Source organism: Phyllobates terribilis, unplaced genomic scaffold (assembly GCF_046119375.1).
Source record: "Phyllobates terribilis strain yellow unplaced genomic scaffold, ASM4611937v1 Scaffold_2__4_contigs__length_985480577, whole genome shotgun sequence".
NCBI classification, from domain to species: domain Eukaryota; kingdom Metazoa; phylum Chordata; class Amphibia; order Anura; family Dendrobatidae; genus Phyllobates; species Phyllobates terribilis.
The window spans coordinates 113,548,207-113,572,871 of NW_027362762.1; the positions used below are offsets into that span (position 1 = coordinate 113,548,207).

General features: G+C 41.6%; 1 protein-coding gene across 8 annotated transcripts in view; it reads left to right on the top strand.

The window, feature by feature from the left end:
• Positions 1–24,665, top strand: part of FRY (FRY microtubule binding protein) — a 444,805-nt gene that overhangs the window by 244,273 nt on the left and 175,867 nt on the right. The window contains exon 1 of one of the 8 annotated variants that reach the window (XM_073662504.1): positions 15,710–15,916. The exons of the other annotated variants lie outside the window; for them this stretch is intronic. Within the exon in view, the coding sequence (XP_073518605.1) occupies positions 15,856–15,916 (61 nt within the window). The 5' untranslated portion in view covers positions 15,710–15,855. Of the gene's footprint in view, positions 1–15,709; positions 15,917–24,665 lie in introns of those variants that run through there. 8 annotated transcript variants of the gene reach the window in all.

Below are 24,665 nucleotides of genomic sequence, written 5' to 3' on the forward strand. Positions count from 1 at the left end.
CCACTATCAGAAGACGGAGCAGCTCCGCAGTCGAGCATTTCCGGTTGCGGCTGACGCAGAGAACAGGTCGTCAATGATAAAGTAGTGGACAATCTCTTTAACACCTCTATATACAGCAGATAGCACAAGCTCCACCATTCACAATAGGCGATGTCACAGATCACCTCGGCTAGAGGCTCAGAAAAGTTGTATACAAAAGATCGCGTCTGAGTCACTTTATTGCTGCTAATGTCCATGCGCCCAAATGGAAGGTTGAGGTTTAAATTAAACCCAGTATGAAAGTTGCAAGACTTTTTTTTAATTGTGATATGAAAAAATGTTTGTTGTTTTTTTAATGTTTGCTAATTACTTATTTTACATAATTTGATTTAAATATTTTTTTGACAATTTCCTTTTAACTAGGGCATCCAGGGTGCCATTTGAAAGTAGCCTAACCAAGAAGTCCAGTATTATCCTTGTGTAATCCTGTAGTAAGTGATAACATGAAATATACAATTCATTAGTATAGTAACTCTATGCGAATTCTATAGCTATGGTGAATAATACCCAATTGGAAATATCTGGATAGCTCACTGGTTAATATTGATGCAGTAAATCCTTCCCTTCGGGTTATTGTATTCAAAGCCCAAGGCGGATAAAGATATTCTTGGTTATTAGATCTATACGTCTTTATACTAATTGCACACATTTGAGATTTTCTTGAGTATGTAGAGCTGATACTGTGGTAATAAGTTTCCTTTCCCTGAAAAATAGGATTAGAGACTGCAAGTTTCTGCTTGAAACTAATCAGGGTATTGCTTAAATGGGGAAAATACCAGCAAAATGTGCCAATTTATGGTCTGGAAAAAAAAGCTTGATTTTTGACTAATTTTTGGCAGGGTTGGATAGAAATCAATGTTCTTTTGTCTAAAGTTTCACTCTTTGCTTGGTAAAGGCAAACAGAAATTGTTTTAAGGCCTCCTTGTCGTGTCCATATAAAACACGTATGTGAAAAACCGTCATCCCTGTGTCCGTTTTGATCATCAGTTTTGTCATGAGTGTTTTTCCGATATGGATAAAGAAATAAATAAATGACAAAGCTACTCCTATACTTTGCAGTGTTAAACACGGACTGGTATACTGATGCCATCCGTGTGCTCAATGTGTTTTTCACGGACCCGTAAACTAGGATTGGCCCTTCTCATCCACACTCCCGGGAAAAAATGGACATGTCTGCGTCTGTTTTGCACGGACACACGGTCTGTGTAAAAATACGGACATGTGCATCGCAGTATGTTATAATGGGTGCATGAAGTATCCGTGAAAAAACAGATACCACACATACCGGAAACACGGACACATGATGGGGGACCTAAGAGAAAGAGTCACAGAAAGGAGATGAGAAGTTTGATAAACCGTATTTCCATTTCAAGCACTTTGTTCCATCAACCCTGTACTCATGTGGCTAAAACAGGACAAGATCGCTTTTTGAAAGTCTGCATGTTGGGTTGTAAAACTTCTAAATAGTGTCATCCAGAAATTACATAAAGGAACTCTATTTTCACAGAATGGCTGTTCAAACCAAGTACAGGCGCTTCTTGCACCCTTGGTGTGGCCAAACATTTAAGTGCGTCTTCCCACCTACTTGTTTTCCCTCTATCTCTGCCCTCGCTCCATTTTGATTGATGGCTCCAGCTTTATAAAGCCAGAGAAGGCTGGAGAAGGATGGAAAACAAGTATGTGGGAAGGTGTACTTAAATGTTTGGCCACACCAAGGGTGCACAAAGCGCCTGTACTTGGTTTGAGCAATCACTCTGTGCTGACAGATTCCATATGAAGGGCTTGGTTGCATGAACTTTTCTGAATTATTTTCCAGAGAAAACAGGATCAGCGATAAAACAACAAACAGTAAATTGACATTTAGTCGTTGGTGGCGATAAGGTGCTGTCTGTTTACACTGAAAAATAAGATAATCGTGAAAACACTCGTTCATCATTATCTCTTAGTGTAAATGCAGCATAAGGACTTTAAAGGGAATCTGTCAGTAGGATTTCACACCCCAACAAGTCCAGAATACCTTTACATGGTCAGTCCATTCCTCCGTTACTGAGAAATCAGGGTTTAGAGTGATATGCAAATAAGGCTGAAGAACTAATTAGATCTGAAGCCTCTGTCACTCCAGCTCTATTCCTTGCCCAGTGCCGCCTCTGTTCTGTGTGACTTCAAGCGAAGGAGTCGTCAGTCAAGCAGGAGGAGGGGGTGCTCAGTGGAAAATAGAGCTGGTGTGACAGAGGCTTCAGATCTACAAATAGCTCTTCAGCCTCATTTGCATATCAATTCAACAACTGATTAATCAGTAACGGAGGAATGGACCAGCCATGTGACAGTATTGTTGGACTTGTCTCTGGTAGAGCTACAAGCACATATAAATAGTTTGTCGGTGAAATCCTGACGACCGATTCCCTTTAAGGACATCCTGCAATTTGATGACTGGCCAGTAGTATTCCTTCCCTGAAGTGGTCATTTGCCATATGGCTAAAGTGGTTGCCAATTTACAAAACCTTTTCTCAAGCACTGTGCTGGAAATTTTTGAGATAAAGTGGTTGTCACGGTCCGCATCTGGCTCACACTGCAGTTGATAAATTGATCATGGGGGCAGGCTTGGACTGGCCCACAGGAGAACAGGAGAATCCTCTGGTGGGCCACCACTCTCTTATGAGCAGTACTTGGCACAATATACTTGAATCACTATGTACTGACAAAGGCGGCATCTTATTCATATAACAATCTACCCATTTCATTGTTATATAAATTTGTGATTGAAGATAACGTCACATTTGCATGTGGCTGAAAAGTGGGGCCCTGGAGTTGGTTACTGGTGGGCCCTTGACACCCCACTCCGACACTGGGTGGGTGTGCCGATTTTTGGTGTGTTATTGATGACATACCCAAGTGTTTCCCAAACTCCAGTCCTCATGGCTTCCTCCTACCACCCCACAGATTGAGAATTTCCTTAGTATTGCACAGATGATGAGATTATAATCAAGGCATCAGAAACTGCTACAGGTTCTGAAAACATGATCTGTTTGAGGGGACTGGAGTTTGGTAAACCCTGACCTACCCTAACAATGGTCCATTAATATCATAAAGTCAGCAAACCTTTTTTAAAGGTGTAAAATAATAAATTAAGCAATACTCCACTAGGACCGGACTTGATGACTTGTGATTGAATGCTGTGGTCAGATAACTGAAAGGGGATGTCATTAGTGTTGAGCGAGTATGTTCTGTCCGAGTATGCTCGGGCCGAGCTCAGAGTATTTATAGCTGCTCGGTGATATGGTTGAATCGCTCCCGTGTGCATGATTTGCAACTGTTTGACAGTTTTATTACATGTGAGGAATGTGTAAGAAATATACATTCCTCACATGTAATAAAGCTGTCAAACAGTTGCAAATCATGCACACGGGAGCGATTTAACCTTATCACCAAGCAGCTGTAAATACTCGGAGCTCGGCCCGAGCATACTCAGCGAAAGGGTTAATAGAACATACTCGCTCAACACTAGATGTCATCTGTTGTACATCTGATGATGTCCCTTTCTAGTTTACATCAATTAAATAGATAATATGGCACTCCTGGTATAGGTGCTCAAGTAGGGTCTGATGCCAGTAACACAATATTCAAAGACTTGCCACTTACAAGTATAATTTCATAATTTTAATAGTAGTCAGAGAGGAAAATGGAGTATAACAACATAGACGTTTCGGTCTCCAAGGACCTTCATCAGTATACTCCGACTACTTGCATGCAGAAGGTACAGAGGAAAGAAAGGAGGACGCTGTGTCCCACAGGAATGACAGTTCCTGTATAGAGGGAAGAGCCCGTGCCTCTGTGGCGTAGTATAGCAATGTGGCATCCACATGTATACTTGTTGTATGCACAGTGCCTTGAAAAAGCATTCATGCCCCATGAACTTTTCCATATTTTTTTTCACATTACTCTTACACTAAGTATCACGTATTTGCGCCCTGCATACTGTGCGCTGTATTTAGCTCCATCTACCTTCCCATCAGCTCTGACCAGCTTCTCTGTCTCTGCTGAACAAAAGCATCCCCACAGCTTGATGCTGCCACTACCATGTTTGACGGTGGGGATGGTTTTTCTTGGTGATGGGCAGGATTAGTTTTCCACCACACATAGCGTTTTCATATAGGCCAAAAAGTTCTACTTTGGTCTTATCTGAACAGAGCACCTTCTTCCACTTTCTAGCTGTGTCCCCTACATGGCTCTTTGCTAACTGCAAACAGGACTTCTTATGGCTTGCTTTCAAAAATGACTTTCTTCTTGCCACTCTTCCATATAGGCCAGATTAGGGATTTGAAGAGTTCTTGGCGCATTCTGTAAGTTTTATTTTTTCCTGAAGTGTTTTTTGCTGCCTTTTTGAGTGGACAGTGTCTAGTTTGGAGAGAATTTCATTAGAACCCGCTTCAGGGAAGTGACATGCTTTTTTTTTTCCCCAGTAGGCATTTTTTTTCAAAACCTGAAGTGGGTAAAAAACACTCAAAATCTTTCTGCATAAAGAGCTTAATGTTGAGATGAGTCTGAGAAAAACATCAGCTGACGTTGGAGCGATGACTCTGTTGTAGATGACGACGATGAAAGGGAACATTTTCTTATCGAATTTTTAAAAAGCTTAACCCCATCAGGCGTGCCAAGTCATTGCCTTAGACTTAAGGTGGGCAGCATTATTATGTTGTTGAGAAATCTGAACACAAAACGAGGACTCTGCAGTGGTACACGATTAGTTGTAACATCATTGAATAGAAATGTTCTTGAGGAAGAGATTTTAACAGGATCAGCTGAAGGTGAGAAGGCATACAGAGAGATTTCCACGCGATCTGCCCTGGGCATAATTATGACAACTTTTTTTATTGTGTAAAAAGGCTGAAAGTAAATAGACATGGGTAATTTGAGTTAGTTTTTATTATGTAGAGCACACTTTTCTAGCTTCCGAAACGCATTTGTTTCGGAACTTGGGCTGCTAATCTCTACATATCAACAGTAAAAAGGTTTAACATTAAAATGAACAGGAAGAGTCCCTCAAGACAATTTGTGGCCTTTTTTGAAGTAGATGAGCTAAAAAAAAAAACCTTCTCAAAAACTTTCTGCCCATTGCCTAAGGCCACATTAGGTATTTGGTCAGTATTTCACATCAGTATTTGTAATTCAAAACCAGGAGTGGGTGATAAATGCAGAAGTGGTGACGTGTTTCTATTATAATTTTCCTCTGTTCCAGTCCTGATTTTAGCTTACAAATACTGATGTAAAATACTGACCAAATACTGAACGTGTGAACGTGGCCTAAGACAGATGTTGGGGGGGAGAAATGGACACTATGGTTGGACATATTGTAATTCAATATGCCTGCCGCTTTGTTCTCAAAGGAGAAAAGACATGGATAGAAAAAACTGGCGGCTGCTTACACACCTCCTTCTCTTGCCAAGTGCGAGTGTGAATGCGTATAAGGGGGAGATCCCTCTGATCATTCAGGCAGTGCAGGGGAATTTAACACTTTTTATATTGGGGAACCCTTCTAACAAAAAGGGATTGCCCGTATCGGAGAACCCCTCCAAGATGGTAATTATCATAAATGTATTAACTTGTCCTTTATAGTATGGATCATAGATGTATCGCCAGCAGTCAGGGCGATGTATATACTGAAGCTTGGGAGAACATTTTAATTAAGGTTCACAAAATGTTTGGAGAAGTTTGTCTCAGTCACAAGTTCTGTTCAAATACAACAGTTATCTAAAAAGTGAAAGCAAAAACCACATTTCAACCGCTATCAGGGTGGGAAGTTGGTTGGCTTTTATTATTTATCTACTTGTGCAGCGTTATTTGTAGTTTATTCACAAAAAGCTAAATAAAACAACTAAATATTTATTCTGGTTTTACTCTGACTCTTCATTGAAACGTATCCCACGCTTGCAGATAGCTTTGCCCCCATCATAACTTTGATCCAATGACATTCTCTGCTGGTCAGGCAGTTTACAGTTTTCGGTCCGAGGGCGATCCGTCAAAGCAGTGAAGTCTATGGGGCCACGCACATGACCGATCTTTTCCTCCGAGACTGTCCGAGTTAAAAAGCACTGCATGCCTGGGTTTATCCAATATTTGAATTGCACTCGGCCATGCAAGCCAATGAGTGTGTGAAAAACATTGGACTGCACTCTGATGACATCTGAGTGCAGTCCAATTTCTGGCACTGATGGAATGGAGAAGATAGTTAAGAAAAAATCTTCCATCTTCTCCTCATCCAAGAGAGTCGGACCACACGCGGTCATTTGCATAATCAACCCGATTCTCTCAAATGAGCGAATCCGAGACCATCTTCAGCTGCCCTAGTAGAGTCTAAAGCTCCATTCTAGCGTCACCTAGCACCATCACACCCTTAAAGGGGTAATCCCAAGATCACATTGGCATAGTGTGTTCTGTTGCTACAATACTTTAAGTGGATCGGTCACCTGATTTCACAATTGAAACTGCATTCATTATTAGATATATCGCTTCGACCTGATGATGCTGGAGTACATGCCTTGAAAATCCATGTAAAAATGACTGTATAATCTTAATATTTAGATAAGCATTTATGAATTCTGCTAAAGAGTGAGAGCACTGATAAATCCAAGCCTTACTGTCAGCTGCAGCTTGTACTGAGCAGTGTGAGATCTCTGCAGCAGGGAGGAGGGACACTTAGGAACTACCAATGAGACTAACTGGGCCAAAAATGAGTTTAAACTTTCACAAAGGATTATAAAGCCATTCTGATATGGAGGATTGTGTAAATTAAGTACACTAGCCTAATTAGGTCTAAGTTTGTATTCTGAAATCTGGTGACAGATCTGCTTTAAATTTTGCAATTTCCTACCCACAAAAAAACGCTGTGCCACCCCTGTGTTTACCTGTCCCTGCTACTGGTACAATCCTACAATAGTTCTCTGCTTGGTGGTCCAACATATGTAATATATACTCTTATCTCATATCCTATACTGACTATGCAGGAAGCTAGACAATTGCATTGTCGCCATATTGCAGCCTGGTCAAACATTTGCAGAGATAACCGCTACATCTCTCTACTTTTACTCACCCAGCTGCCTCCATAAAGAGGTTTGAGCACCTGGAGCAGGTGGACTTGGTGTGTGTTTTCCCTTTGCCCTTATCTTATGGTTATCTCCCCACATCCTTGGACATGAATTCTGTGTAAGTATCTCAACACCCATAAAGTGATGCTGCAAGGTCTCTGTTCACATCTGACATCTGCATTTTGGATTCCTATTATAACAGAATCTGCAGGTGATCTCATTTGAACTGTGGACATTTTCTATATTGTTATGTTTTCTTCAAATTTGAATTCAATATATTTTTTGATTTGCAAAATGTATAATAATCAATAATTAATGTTTTAATAAAACAGATTGAATATAACAGAATCTGCAACTCTTTGCTAGATCCATTATCTCAATATTATTATTTATTTATTTTACTCACTTATATAGCACCATTAATTCCCCAGCACTTTACAGACATTATCTCCACTGTCCCCATTGGGGCTCACAATCTACATTCCCTATCAGTATGTCTTTGGAGTGTGAGAGGAAACCAGAGAACCCGGAGGAAACCCATACAGACTCTTTGCAGATGTTGTCCTTGGTGAGATTGGAACCCAGGACCCCAGTGCTGCAAAGAAACAGTGCTAACCACTGAGCCACCATGCTGCCCTATATGTAGTACAGTGCTTAACCACTGAGCCACCATGCTGCCCAGGAAATTGGTGTCAGCCGACGGATCTTATTGACTTTTTAGGTACTGTTGAGGTGTTCAAGGCACTGAAAAGAAAAGCTTTCCGCATGCAGTGCTGGTTTTTTACTTTCAAGAATGATGGGAAAGCAAATGGGAACAGTCCAACCTGGATGGGGCCCCTCATTCTAGCTGCTCCATGATCTGCTTCTATGGTAGATGGGCCCTTGGATGAGAGAGTGGGTGACAATTATTATATCCTAGCAATGCAAATGACCTTTAAATAGGAGTATCTGCAATTCTGACACTGGTGGAAAAACCCACCTTTCCTGAGAATGAAAAAACCTCATTACCTTCACGGTTTTCCTTAAACAACTAAGCCCAAAAAAGCAAAAGAAATCTGAAATGGATTAGAAAAAACTTTTTTTGCTCTTTGGTGCCGCATATTTCCACAGGTAGAGCTGGGTATTGCAGCACAGTCTAATTCAAATGGATGTGACTATGTTGCATTACTAGACACAGCAATAATGGGTAGCATAGAGAGCACATGTAACCACTGAGCCAGATTCCTGCACGCTGCTTCCACCGTGTATATTTATTTTGCTACTGGAATAATTTCCAATTCTATTTTCAATGGAAGGATATGAATAAAATGTGTGTGAAGTTTTTTATTCAAATAAATTCCTTATTCCTCGAAGTTTTTCTTGAGTTCAGCAGATTATTGTATCTGAACTTAACAATGAGAAATGTTCTTTTGGTTTTAAGCCAGATGGAAATGTTCTGATTTCCTAAACATAATTCTCAGCCTCCTGGTTCGCCCTTCACAAAGAAAACTGTTTAGTTATGAAAATAAAACAATTGACTTCAAGACGGGAGTCCTAAGCTCGCCTTGTTCTCCTTGAGTCATAACATGGGCCATCTGAGGAAAACCTAGAGAAATGTTCATGAAATGATGCCCAACAAATCCAACATTTCTCATGCGTTTCAAAGCGACCCTCCACCCCCCATATTACATGTGGCTATACATTTCTAATATTGTGTACATCTTTAAAAATGTGCTTTAGACACTTTACTCATTGTTCCCCATAACTCTGGAGTTTCCATTGCTGAAATGAGGACAGGGCAGATCTTGGAGACAGTCAATGGCAGCAGAAGGGGGTATTGGGTATAGAGACTATGCATAGTCATGTTTAATATGGAGGTTGGAGGGTCGCTTTAGGGCTTCATGCATAAGACAGAAATGAGCTCATGGAGCCTGGCGAGAGATACGCTGTCCCATTAGCTTATGCACAACAGCCAATACAAAGTTGTAGAGTTAGGCATCATTCGCACATCAGGTTTTTTTTTCCCAAGACTGTTTTTTATTTTAAGGATATTGTATAAGTAATACAAACAATAATCCAAACTCCAGAACCTAGGATTGTAGAGAAAATGGAAAGGAGGGGAAAAAAATTGTCTATAATACACATAATCTAGCTGAGTAATTATTGTACACTCTATACAACACTAAGGGCTCATTCACACTTCTGTTTTTTCCACATATGAGAAAACGAACCGATTGAGTGCGGTAGGAGTGTGGTAGGTTAAAAAAAAACCTCCTTTATGTCAGTCCATGAAAATTAGACCGCTCTTGGATGTCCGCGAAAAATCACTGACACCTCAATGGCCCCATGGACTATCACAGGTACGAGTGTTATCTGTGAAAAACACGGATAGCACTCGGACTCGTGAAAGAATGAGCCCTTAAAGATATTTCTACTCTTGGAAAAAATATTCCCTTGAACCAACTGGGCATATACCATGTACTCTGGTGTTTTTCCTTTTCACTTGTGATGCTGGCCAATCAAAACACAGCTCCTGCTGCAGAGTTCAGTTGGATGAAGGGAGGGGGCATAATTTTGGAACAGAGAGGCTCAGAAGAAAAAGTAAAACTGTTCCAGAATCAGTGGAGCAGCACCAGTTGGAGGAGGTGCTCGGATTAAATTAAAAAAATTCCATGTAAAGTCCTCTTTAAAGGGAACCAGACAGCAGACTTTAAACCTATCATGTGTTAGAGGAGTGTGTGTCAGTCTCCTAATAACGTTTGTAACCATGTCTTCATTATAAATAAGTGTTTATATAGTTACTGCACTACTAAAGGTTAATCTCGGAGCGCCTGTACCCGGATTAGCCCGGGAGCGCTGTCGCTCATCCCGCACTTTGCTGTTATCACACCCACAATATTGACAGACCAGTGTGTGCACACGGAGGAGAAGAGGGACAACTTGTCCTCCTCCCTGCTCCGCTTTGCTGTAACTACATAAACACTTATTTGTAATAAAGATATTATTACAAATGTTATTATCTGTCTGATACTTTCTGGCTTCTTTCTCTATAATTTATATAAAATAAAAGTAAATAAAGTATCCGCAATTTTAGGATCATCACATAGAACCAGAACACCAGAACCTTATAGTGATCCAATTTATGCTTAGTAGAACCTTAGGGAAAGAGACAAATGTGGATGATTAAGAAAGCAGTCCAGCAATTTATTTTCCCATTTTTGCACTCCCCACCTGATTTTGTCTTTCACTCCATCCATCTTTTACAGATTTCACTTTATTTTGTCCCCCTCTGTTCTGATGTAAATCCTGTGATTCTTCGGCCCCACTTCTTATCTTTACCATCTCTATCTGCTGGGGGGACAGTGTTCTTATCTTGTTCTATATTTTCAAAAATTATAAATTAGTTTATAAATATATAGCCAAAGAGACTGAGCTGTCATTTCCTTCATTAAAAGTGAGCTGACTAATCATCATCAGTAACTGTGATAAGAGTTTTTAGCCTCCACTTTCCCCCTCCCACTGGAGAGCTTGGAACATTTGTGGTATAGTCCATGTAGTTTTATTATACAGGTATTTCTTCTGGTGACACCCCTAGAAAAAAAGTAATTCCCAAGCGATCACCTTGTGATTACATGATCTACTGAATTATACACAATGAGTGACTGATTAGTTGCAGAATGAATAAGAAAAAAAACACATTACTGTATAATTACATGTGCAATATGCCTTTTGGATAACCCGGAGACACTGGAGATCCACAAAATGCCAGATTAGTAAGAGAAGGCATTATTTTTTTTATTACTACATAAACCTTACATTTAAATCAAATTTCATTTTTTTCCTCTATTCTTTGTAGTCATACAGAAATAAGGTGACTAAACCATAGGCCATTATACTTTTCCTCTCGGTTTGCCACCAGGAGCTGAGGTCTATGTGGTCTTCCACCAAATTGTGCTGTGGTTTCCCATTTATTTACTATATGATTAACTCATTTCCCATTCAGTCCTGTGTTAGCGCTGGGTTTGCATCCTATATCTAAATGGATTTGTAGATTGAAGATAATCTTGAGTGTTTAAAGATTACTAAACATTACCCAGAGCAGTATACGAGGAGTCTAAGAAATCCTCAACCTTCCCTAGAGTGGACAAACATGCGTTTCTACTTGTGACTTCCAGGTGGACCTTCGGAGAAATAAGGGTCAAATGCTGCAAGGGAAGAATTATCCTCTTCTAAATAATGATAGGTTTATCTGGTTTAGATAATTATGTGACTTTTTTTTTCTTTTCTTGAGGGTGTTGATAATTGTGCCTTACCGGAGTTTCTACCTTTTGGCCAAGCGTGTAAACAAAGTTCTTTAAAAGTTGGTTTTTACATCAGGTCTTTTTTTTTGACCATATAATCACCATATAAACCAGTAAGATGACTTGTTTCCCCGGCAGATGTTCACTGTATACTTTTCCTTTTGGGTGTGTGGTTTCTCACAAACTCTTGGCAAGAAGTGAGAACTGAGCGTGCTTTGTTATTATGTGGATCTGCAGCCTTGGATGAAATCATCTGCGCACACACACACCATTGAGGTCTGCTAGCAGCTCAGCTTTTATTTTATGCAAGAGCTAAGTTCTGAAATGTAAGATCGTTCCTTATAATCTCCTGCTCGATGAAGCATCTGGAATACTAATGATCTTTATGGCCATATGTATAGTGTATGTTTTGGTTATTGAGTCACCTTGGAAGCTGCTGGATCATAAGGAGTTGGTGGATGTATAGTGAACGTGCGCTACCAGGATAAGGGGAGAATACAAAGTGTTCTTTCACCAGGAATTTGGTATAAAGCAATTGTGTTTGGGGTTGGTCTTTTTTCTTCTTGAACCCAGCACTACTGCTATTGCAACTCTGCCACATTTAAGAGAATAAGTTGCAATACAGTGCAAGGCGCAGATCATGGACCTAAGTGACGCTTTTTCAGGAAATGTGGCAGATTTTCTTTACCTAATCAGCCAATATTGACCAGTGCTGGATAGGCTATCTCGCTATACAAAGTGCACAATTTTATTGCTGTCCAAAGCACCGACACTCCTCAACATTGAAATTGTAACAGCAAGAAGGAAAAGTTGTGGCATTATGAAAATCACAGGATGGATAGACAAGCTTCCGATATGCAAATGATGAAAAAACGGTAAAAAAAATGTTCCAAACATCTCGAAATTGCAAGCAGAAATCTTGCACACTTACACACTTTAGCTATTATCAGTGAGGTTATTATTGATTGTTTGAGTAATGTTCTGCCACGCTGAGTGCACTTGGGCAAATGATCAAGATCCGCTGCTGGCAGCTCCTTTTGCAATTGTTGACCTATGACGTACTACATGTGCTTAATGAGCGACAAGTCCTGAGACCTTGCAGGCCATGGTAGCACATTTAGGCCTCGCAGGCTGCTCACGGTAGCATGAGCAAAATGTGGCCTACAATTGTCATCTTGAACCTCCAACATATTTTACTGTAGATACGGTGTTCTTTTCTTTGAGTAGGCCTCATTCTGTTTTCAGTAAAAAGTAGAATGATTTGCTTTACCAAAAAGCTCCATCTTGATCTCATCTGTCCACAAGACGCTTTCTCAAAAGGATTTTGACTTACTCATGTACATTTTGAGAAACTGCAGTTTAGCTTTATTTCTCTGTGTTAGCAGTGGGGTCCTCCTGGGTCTCCTGCCATAGTGTTTCATTTCATTCAAATGTCGGTGGATAGTTCTTGCTGACACTGATACATCCTGAGCCTGCAGAACAGTATGAATTTCTTAGGAACTTGATTCTTATCCAACATCCGAACTATCCTGTGTTGCAACCTTTCATCAATCTTTCTCTGCCATGCATGTCCAGGGAGATTAGCCACAGTGCCATGGGTTGTAAACTTTTTCATTATGTTGCACACCATGGACAAAGGAACATCAAGATCCCTGGAGATGGTTTTGCAACTTTAAGATTGTTGACATTTTTCAGCAAATTTGGTTCTCAAGTCCTCAGACAGTTCTCTTCTCCTCTTTCTGTTTCCATGCTTAGTGTGGCACACACTGCAAAGATTGAGTCAACTTCTCGCCTTTTTATCCGGTTTCAGGTGTGATTTTTACATTGCCCACACCTGTTACTTGCCATAGGTGAGTTTGAACGAGCATTACATGCTTGAAACAAGTTGTTTACCCACAATTTTGGAAAGATGCCAACAATTTTGTCCGGCCCATTTTTGGAGTTTTGTGTGAAATTATGTTCCAATACACACACACAGGAAATAAACATGTGCATAACAAAACGGGTAACTAACCAAAATCCCACAATGTCTGTCCGCTATCTCATCCTTCTTCTCTGACAGATTTCTAAAACTTAACATGGATAAAACAGAATTCATCGTCTTTCCACCATCTCATTCATCCCCCCACCAGACCTATCTATCAATGTCCATGGCTGTCCACTCTCCCCAGACTCTCAAGCTCGCTGCCTTGGTGTAACCCTGGAATCTGATCTCTCCTACAAACCTCATATCCGAGCCCTTTCTACTTCCTGCCGACTCCAACTGAAAAATACCTCCCAGATCCGCACATTCCTCAACCACGAATCTGCAAAAACAATAGTGCTCGCCCTCATCATCTCCTGCCTTGACTATTGCAACCTCCTGCTCAGTGACCTCCCCTCCAACACTCTCGCACCCCTCCAATCTATCCTAAACTCTGCTGCCTGACTAATCCACCTGCCCCTCCGCTATTCCCCGGCCTCTCCCCTCTCTCAATCCCTTCACTGGCTCCCCATTGCCCAGAGAATCCAGTTCAAAACCCTAACACTGGCATACAAAGCCATCCACAAGCTGTCTCCTCCTTATATCTCTTACGTAGTCTCCCGGTACATACCTGCACGCAACCTCCGATCCTCACAAGATCTCCTTCTCTACTCCCCTCTTATCTCCTCTTCCCACAATCGCAAACAAGATTTCTCCTGTGCATCCCCCAATCTCTGGAACTCTCTACCCCAACACATCAGACTCTCTCGCTTACCATGGAAACCTTCAAAAGGAACCTGAAGACCCACCTCTTCCGACAAGCCTACAACCTGCAGTAACCCTCGCTCCACCATACCGCTGCACTACCAGCTGTACCCATACCTACTGTATCCTCACCCATCCCTTGTAGACTGTGAGTCCTCGTGGGCAGGGTCTTCTCTCCTCCTGTACCAGTCGCTGTCACGTTTTGTTAAAGATCTTTGTAATAGTTCATGTATGTATACTCCTTTTTCACATGTAAAGCACCATGGAATAAATGGCGCTATAATAATTTCAATTTTCTGGGAGAAATATTTAATTTAATGCTCGTAAAAGTTAGATCTGTCAAAATATGAAGTGAATTAACCTGTACTGTAAATGCCATAAAGAGAGATTTTTTTTTCGGCTACCACATCTCCCCCAAAAAATAAAATCCTAGTGCAGTAAAAAGCATTCAGTCATGTGTACCCAAATAATGGTATCAATAAAACAATCAGCTCACCACGCAAAAGAGGTCTGATAGGGGAAAAAATATAGTTACAGGTTTCAGAAAATGTCAACACAAACGGAATATATTTTTTAGGCATGAAACTTTGAAAGAGCTAGATAACCTTGGTATCTCCATAATCATAGTGACCTGGAGAATCATTTTGGCAGGTAATTTTTTCCATACAATGAACGCCACAGAATAAAATACCCAAAAAACAATGACGAAAAGGTTTTGTTTTGTTTTTTTTTAACAATTTCTCTGCACTTTTGGATGTTCCGATTCGACTGAACTTTAGTCCAAAGTTCTGTTCGGGTACCAGAACACTACCCAAACTTGAACTAAAACCCCATGGAAGTCCATGGGAACCCGAACTTTGGTGCTATAAAATGTCTCTCTCACACGTTTTCTCTCTTCTCTCGCTCTCTGTCCCGCGCGCGCTCTCGCTCGGGAGAACAGTTCAGGTTTGCTCATCTCTAGCTACAACTCGTCCCTCAAAGAACAAGCCCTCGTACGAATATTTTGACAAAAAGTTATGGCTCTTAGAAGAAGGAGAGGAAAAAAAGAAGTGCAAAACGTAAAAAATTATTAGAATGATTGTATAATCTTAAAGCAAAAATTAGCATTATATGAGTCCTAAAATACTCATTTTACTATTCGGTAGGGAGACTTTCAGCCATTCTTGATTGGATTTTTTTTTCAAAGTTAGTACACCAGTCTCATTAGGTCTGAGGTCTGTTTATTATATGCAGTTTGTATTGTAAAATCTGGTTTCACCAATTCTTAGGTTAGTGATGTAAATGGCTTTCCACACGTCGCCCTCTCTACCATTGTCACTTCTTCTACTCTCCTATGATCCCGCTCACTAGTGACTTGTGTTGTTGAGAGGCGTCCTTGTTTACCAGGCTCCGCATTACTTAGTGTCATGTTCTTGGAGAGAAGTCAGTCTGATATCTGTCAGCCGTACACGTACAGTGGATAAATATAGACCCTGTACAAGTTGTAGGTGTGATTACACAGGGAGGCTAAAAATGACCCCTTTCATACCTTGGCTTTAAAAACAGTGGGCGTTCTGTAATGCTTCACCACACAGACCTTCATAGGGGTTTATATCCATTCGGAGCATCAGTCCGCTTCTAAACTGTACGATAACCCGGCGGAGCGCGATTATGCTGCACCAACGTCTCTTATCTGGACTATACACCCTGGATTCATTATACCACCCGGACTTCTAACCTGAAACTTATGGAGACCACTGCAATCTGTTGGGGGCGAGTGAGCGTGGTTAACTTCATAAAGGGTCTTGGTAGGTCATTACCGGTATTGTAAACCTCAGTGCAGTAATATATATGTATAGGCGTCAGGAATGTGTGTACGGGTTTTCATGAAGTCATTTTCGGATGGATGAATTGAAGAATAATGTAGCAGAGCTAATTTTGTTTAGGACTTTCTATGAGGGCTGCACGGTGGCACTGTTACAGTGTTGGGGGTCCTGGGGGCAATATCCTACATGGAGTTTGTGTGGGTTTCCTCCCAGACTCCAAAAATATATTAAAAGGTGAATTAGCTTCCTATGAAATTGACCATAAGATGTGAGTGTAAAATAGGAAAAGTAGATTGTAAACTCCAAAAATGATACGAATGGTGACCGTCTGTGTTCAGCGCTGCGGAATATGTTGGCGCTATTTAAGCAGTGCGAAATTGAAAGCTGCGTTCTTAATACACTGAATTCAAATAATCATCTAGGATTACCTGCAATGACATAATAGACTGCAGATCACTCCTCTCTGTGATCTCTACTATATCTGTATCTCACAATCTGAGAAGGTATATAAATAAAATGTACAGCAGTAGACTGATCGTTATCACATAATTGATTCCCTTGCTCGCATATCTACATCGGTGAGATGAAACGCGTGGCTGTCCAGCTGCTTTAAAACTACAAGTCCCAGCATGCTTTGAAAGCCGCGACAGCAGCAGTTTGTAGCTCACAGATCTAAATGATGTAAAGTGTTGAATTATTTCTGTGTTATATAGCGATGTAATTCCCAAAGAATTGTTGTGTGATGTGGCCATGATGAAGGGAATATGTCCTCAAAAAATTAACATTGCTGTTTGTTTAACCACTGTTTTAAATACCTGTTTTTAAATATATATAATAATGTATATATGTGTGTGTGTGTGTGTGTATATGTATATATGTATAAATTTTCACACTGGTCACTAGGTCTAATAGTAGACTCGTACTTGCTGTTCTGTACAGACGTTTTTTTTGCCAGTTTCTTTCTCGCAGACAGGGTTGCAATGACAGATAACACTTCACTATACAATAGATAGCACAATATCAACAATTAAAAAAAAATGATGGTCACAGCTCACCTCCTCCCCCTCCCTTCACAATGACCTTTATCTTGATGAGAGCATGCTCACTAAATATTACCATATAATTCAGTAGGGTCGGAGTCCGTCTAGCGCTGCTAATGTCCAATGTGAAAATTGCAATTGATATATACAGGTGCATCTCACTAAATTAGAATATCATCAAAAAGTAAAATTTATTTCAGTTCTTCAATACAAAAAGTGAAACTCATATATTATATAGAGTCATTACAAACAGAGTGATCTATTTCAAGTGTTTATTTCTGTTAATGTTGATGATTATGGCTTACAGCCAAAGAAATCACAAAAGTCATTATCTCAGTAAATTAGAATACTTTATAACAGCTTGAAAAATGATTTTAAAATCCGAAATGTTGGCCTAGTGAAATGTATGTTCAGTAAATGCACTCAGTACTGGGTCGGGGCTCCTCTTGCATCAATTACTGCATCAATGCAGCGTGGCATGGAGGCGATCAGCCTGTGGCACTGCTGAGGTGTTATGGAAGCCCAGGTTGCTTTGATAGCAGCCTTCAGCTCGTCTGCATTGTTGGGTCTGGTGTCTCTCATCTTCCTCTTGACAATACCCCATAGATTCTCTATAATAGATTCTCTATGGGGTTAAGGTCAGACGAGTTTGCTGGCCAATCAAGCACAGTGATACTGTTGTATATAAACCAGGTATTGGTACTTTTGGCAGTGTGGACAGGTGCCAAGTCCTGCTGGAGAATGACATTTCCATCTCCAAAAAGCTTGTCGGCAGAGGGAAGCATGAAGTGCTCTAAAATGTCCTGGTAGGCGGCTGCGCTGACTTTGGTCTTGATAAAACACAGTGGACCTACACCAGCAGATGACATGGTTCCCCAAACCATCACTGATTGTGGAAACTTCACACCAGACCTCAAGCAGCTTGGATTGTGGCCTCTCCACTCTTCCTCCAGACTCTGGGACCTTGATTTCCAAATGAAATGCAAAATTTACTTTGCATTTACTTAGTGTCAGTGACTGCCTTCTGGACATCTGTCAAGTCAGCAGTCTTACCCATGATTGTGGAGCCTACTGAAACAGACTAAGGGACCTTTTTAAGTGCTTAGGAAGCCTTTTACAGGTGTTTTTGCTAATTATTCTAATTTACTGAGATAATGACTTTTGTGTTTTCATTGGCTGTAATCCATAATCATCAACATTAACAGAAATAAACACTTGAAATAGATCACTCTGTTTGTAATGACTATATAATGAGTTTCACTTTTTGTATTGAAGAGCTGAAATAAATTAACTTTTTAATGATAATATAAATATATATATATATATATATATATATATATATATATATGTGTGTGTGTGTTAAAAAAAATACATTTAAAGGAAAAGTATCGTTTCAGAAAAAAGCCTCTTGTTTTTATATAAAAAAAATAAAATAAAATAAAAATGATGCTTTTCTCACCCTCCCTGAGTCCAGCACTGAATCTCCACCGCTGCTCCCCATGTCTGCTATTGCTGCGCTAATCAGTGAGCTCAGCAGTTGTGCCCAAGCTGCCCAGCCACTCTGATTGGTTTCAGTGCTGCAAACAACAATAGACATCTCGGGAGCGGCAGCGGAGACTTGGAGCTGGACCCAAAGACTGTGAGCAAAGTGCAGGATTTTTTCTTTAAATCAACACTGCGGAGCCGGCTGTCAATCACTGTGCGCGGGAATGATTACAGGGTAGTCACTGTGTAGTGAGCGGTGACTGTACCACCCGATAACTGTAAGCAAGCAGCTGCTGGGAGGATAGAACTTCATTTTCTTCCACTAGCCGCTGCTCCATTAAGCCTGACAGAAAGGATTGAATGCTAATTTACTGCAGATAACCCCTAAATCTACAGGTAAATACCGCCAGGTTATAGCTGTGCCTTTACATTGACTTCAATGGAGAAAAAGTCTCAGCAGATTTTGCATGTGCCGCCGTATATATGTAGTGTGATTTGACGTGTGACGCCCTATACTGTATATATTCATTTTTGTTAATTTGTTAAATTTTCATAGCATTATCTTCTTTTGTTTCATGTTTCTAGTTTGCAACATTATCATCTGTCTGCACAAAGCGCTAGACTATAATAGTAATGCAATGCATTATTAATGAGGGAGCGTCTGCCGCTTCAGGAGTCAGTAAATCATGATTATAAATGTAAATTTCCATAGCAACTTGTTCTTTGAAGTACCAAACGACTTTTACTCTGTACTCCCTTTTTAAGAAGAGTGTAGTAAGTCATGTAGGACTTTTGAACACCAGACAGATCCCGGGGTTTATAACTTTGCAGTTTTTTGGATAATTATTGATAAGTTTGTGTATATGAGGCCAATGCCTGTCTGGACTGGCTCCGGGCTATAATCAACACAGTGGAGTGCTGTCATCCGATTTTACTCACAGTTCTTTCTAGATTCCTCGGTACACTGTACAGGTTACCGCTTCGGGGACCCCCCTTTCTATATGTTCCTTTCCTCAGCTGACTTTCCGCGCTGGGTCTTCTCCCTCCTGCCCTGCGCTTCCCCACACAAAGTCCCGATAGGGTGCTCTGAAGTCCCTCTGGGCAACCTGGAGTTCCCGGACCTACTTGCGGCCCTCCTCGGCGACTAGGGTGAGGCTGTAGCAACTTTACCATAAAGGCCAGAAGCCTCCGGTTTCCTATCCGAGACCTAAAGTGACACGACTAGCCCAGGGACCGGTTCCCTTCTTGCGGCCTGGTCCCTCCGTCACTTGACAGATTAGAGCATACGGGTGGCTTCCTGCTCCTTCCGTGCCCCTGGGACCCCTGCAGTTACCGGAGCCTTCCTCCTCTGTTCCCCTCCTGGGCCTCTCTCACCAGGCCCCACTGTGGAGCAGAGCTCCTGAAGAGACTCTGCTCCCCTCCTCTCCTTACTACTCACTTCACTGCACAGTACTGCACTGCACTGCCCTGCCACCCTAAGATGGCTTCCCTTTATATATACCTCCTATAAAAGTGCTCCCCTGTTCCACGTCCTTCACCCACACCACCTACTGGTTCCCCCTCTCTTTGGTTCCCCCCACTCCAGCCAGGGACAGGGCTCAGCAGGAAAGCGACGCATCTTGCCCTTCCAGGCGGCCTGGAGAAGTATAGTGTTGGATGCAGGTGTTGGGGTCCCGGGCTGTACCCTTTCCTTACCAGAGAGTGAGGCACCACCAGTTGTAGTACCTCTGTGGCGACTGAACCCTCAGGGGCGCCACAAATGTATAACATTATGTTCGCAAATCAGCGCCACCATCTACTGGCCTAAGAATGTAGGACAAGAAAAAGTGGAGCTGCATAACGAAGGGTCTGATTCCAGAGGGTAAGAGATTGGAGGAGACACCAGGTCAGGTGACAGTTGTGGTATAGTTAATAATTACAAAAGGCTCAGGAGGGCAGTGAAGGGAAGGATTCGGCGCCTGAACCTGTAGCAGGATGAACACGTGGTGCTGCGAAGTTGGATTATGGCCGCCATATCTAGTGACCAGACCCAAGTGGAGAGTCAAGTTAGCATAGCTGGGTAGCCAGAGCTAAGAGATCTGACCCAAAGGAGCAGAGTCAGAGCTGATCGAGATGACCAGGCCTCTGAGCTGTGACTCCAGTGTAGACGTACGGTACACAGGGGAATGTGGCGGTGCTTCAGAGAATGAAGACGACCAGCATAACTTGTGTGATAAGGGACTTGAGACCTAACGGCGTGGTATCCTAGGTCTCCGTTAGACGCTGTATTACGGCTGTAACGGGCCCGATAGTAACTATGATGCACCTCAGGTTAAGGTATTAGGACCAAGACATCCCTGACGATAATACTTGTTTATTTGTAATAACAGAACAATAGTGTGAGATTAGCATGGTGTTGATATTCTGTATGGCCGATTTGCTGTATTCTATTGTACAATAACTTGCTGTCCTTCCACCATTTGCTTTACACTTATTGTGCTGTAGGCTCCACTTATACTTACCACTGCGTCCTCCTCTTCTGCGCTGTTGCATCCGCGTACCTCTTTACAGTGAGAGATTCCTATTAAGTGCTGCCTGCCTTCCACAGACAGTTCACCCTGACCAGAGCAAACAAATGATGACCCAGACACGTTTTAGTTGCCGCACACATGCAACGCTAATTCATAGCACCCAAACCGGGCACCTTGGTTACATACCACAGGTTGTCCCCTCACCCTAGTTATCCCCCTGCACCATCTGATGACTTTTGGTTGATGTATACATGGTTTGTTTTTTTTAAAAGGCCAGTCCTGCTCTGCTCACTTCCATGGAAGAGCTGCCAATGCTGTATACTATTCGTATACTACATACTGGCTATTGACTGTACTGGGGACTGGAGGGCTGGCTGTAGTTTTCCAATGGAATAACTGATAGGGTGTCCAAATAAAAATGCCACCCACATGATCAGTACTTTATTGTCACGCCAGGTGTGGGGAAAGACTAGTGCAGCACTGAGGGAAGAGGGGAAAGGGGGGAAGTGGAGACCGCCTAGTCTGGTCTAGTGTCACCCTGTCTCAACTACCGTCCCTCTATTGCCTCTTCAGATATCGCCGCACATGTGCCTTGCCCTGTCTTTCCCTGCGTATGGCTAAGGCTAGGGATGGGAGGAGATGAGCACTAGTCGATCTCCACTAAACTCTATAGACAACAAGGGTAGACAAACAGGGGGAGATTGCTTCGCTTTAGACGACTCCAAATGTGTACTCGGCCTCAAGCTCCAGCAAGGATGACGTACTGCCTTTGCTAAGCCTTCAGACGTAGAAATGAATATAGCTGGCACCTCCCTCACAGACACGCCAAGTATTTATACACCCAGATCAGGGAGCTAATTAGCCAGAGGGAGGTAGCCGCTGGGTCCTAAAGACAGCCTCTCATCCAAGAAGATGTCTGTTATACCAAACGCAGAGATCTCCTGCAACCAACTGCAGGGCGACTGTCTGTCACCTCTGACACACCCGTGACATTTATCTCAGATATCTTGAGTTCCGAGAATCTCCAGAAACATGTAAATGCAGATCCGTGGCTGGTGTGATCAGTTCTATCTGTAATGATGAATCCTATATTCTGTGCTTTTTAGGCTTTGTGCACCTTTTTAATTGCAATTTCCATATTTTACTGTATATATGGTTCTGCTAATTGGATTACAAAAATAAAACAGGTGAGCGATTCTTTATGGGTCTGGCGCCGCAGTGTTTTTGTGGCAGTAGCTGGCACCCTGTACCGTGTCGGACTGGACTTTCTCTTGTCCACAAGGAGCAAGCTGTTGCCTCCACAGAACACTAAGCCCCTTCTGGCTGCCGGCCTGAGAATCTAAGTTATGGAGTCTCATGCATGGAAAAACAGCGCTGGTATTTGTTTTCTTTTCTTTTATGCTTCCTGACATGAAATGCAGGAAAGTGACATACCCTGGCAGCGTGCGAGCCCGGCTTGGTACAACGAGATCCTTATTTTTACTGTTGGTGACCCAGTATGCAGTGAAAGCCTCAAAGTCTGAGAAATATGGAAAAATGGGAAAAAAATGCAACGGAAATACAATAAACCGTCTCAAATGTATCATTTGTTTCGAATATAAAGAAATTCCACTAAAATTGCACACATCCATGATTGATATGAGAACACCTTTGTAGATTCAAAGAAGACCTGTCCCCTCGCTTCACATCTCCTGTAATTGCATTGCCCACAAAATAACAATGCTGGAGCCTCGTCTCTTATAACTCTACCTTGCGGATTTCCACATGACCGATTTTTCTTGGACGAGTGCTATCCATAGTTTTCACGGATAATCACTCGTGCCTACAATATTCAATGGGGCAGTGCACGTTTGATTCTTTCCATGGACCAGAGGACTATGTAAAAATTTGGAGACCTGTCCAGTGTTGGATCAAAATCTGCAATGCAAGTCTACGGGTCCGTGGAAAAAAAAAACGGACTGTACTCTAATGACATCCAAGCTCGATTCCATTTTCACAGACTCGCAGAACGGAGAAGGTGGAGAAACTTTTTTTTTTTTTTCCAAACCTGAGGAAAAAAATCATGACACTCTCTGATCAAAGTCTGATTAGAGAAATAATTTTTCTCTGATTATGGAGATAACTGTCCTGTGAACATACCCATATACTGTGTTTCCAGTACGTGAAAATTTTTGAATAAATTGACAACTGGGTGGTACCAGTTAGGGGCGTATCCCTACATAATATGTCACTGTTAAATTCGAACTGCCAGTGTCACTGTAGGGAAACTCCTCTTTTAATAAGGGCAATGGTAACACCCAGTTGTCAATATATTAATACTTTTAACCACAGGTTTGTTTTCCGTTTGTTTTCCATTTTCCATTAGCCAGCATTGTTTGTGTTTGTTTGTTCTTTTTCCTGTTGTTTTGTGTGTTTGTTTATTAATTACGGAATGCAAATATTTACTAAAACCACTGGTCAGCAGAGGTGACGCACCTCATTGGAGCCAACTTCTTTCAAAATGCAGCTGAAGTGGTGATCAGCCGATTGCTCCATGTCCCACTCCTGGCACCACCAGCAAAGAGTTAATTTTTGGTAGTGGTCAGCCAGGAATTTTATTCATGTTTAGTTTTTATTTTTTGTTCTTGTACACAAAAAAAAATTGCATGATTTTTTTTTCCATTAGTGTGCTAAATCAGATTTTTGTCCATTCTTGGTCCATGCACCCGTTTTTGTTTCTTTTTTTTAACATCCATGTGTCAACTGGTTTTCTAGTTATAAGAAAAAAAAACTGAAGAAGGTATCCCACGTTTCTCATACCATTAGTTGTTGGAAAATGGACAGCTCACAGATGCAATATGTTCTGTCAATTTTCTTCTTATTTTTGTGTCAATTCACTTGTATTAGTGAGTTTTGTCTGCACAATTGTCCAAACCTGGATATGCCACCGGTCTTTCTGCTAAAAAAAATTTGTCCATGTGAAAAGGCTCAATAGGCTGTAATAGGTACGGGTTCTACCTGTGAAAAATAGACAGTTCTGAGAAACTCGGACAATGAGGTCTTACATGGGTTCATTCGGATACGTTACTATGTATGTAAAGCAAAGATGGTTCGAGTCTACCAGAATCTGAGTCTATAGGGCGTAGCTCTCTGTTCTGGTCAGAGGGTTTTTTGAGAAAGATGTGGCGCTTGTTTTGCAGGTCAGCCATGTTTTTTTAACCCAGAGGTCCCCAATCTGTCTGACCTGGAGAGCCACATTCAGCTCTTGAGAGGGTTGTGAGCCACATTCAGCTCCCGCCCCCCTCGTAATAGCGGCAAAAAAAAGCCCCCATTATGGGTATAATGATAACCAAAGCTTTTCCACAGAAATCACCCAGAAGCAGTATACCAAGATCCAGGGGTTCCCACAATACCTCTTTTCAGTATTCTCATTCTGCATTTTGAGTTGTGCTCCTCAAACCTGTTTGCTAGACCTGGAGCTAATGCACCAAGCTGTCAGACGGCCATGAGCATTTGAGACACGTGGCTCCCAAGTTATAGGATGGGGACCTCTGTACTAACCCGTACATCCCCCTATAATGGCGTAGCCATTACTGGTTGGTTATATTTTAGAGTGGAAGGGAAGTGACATCCACTTCTCATTTTTGGCAATATTTGTTCTTTTTTTAGCTGCCTGTTTCCAGAGTTGGACTTGATTTGCCATAAAAACAATAAGGA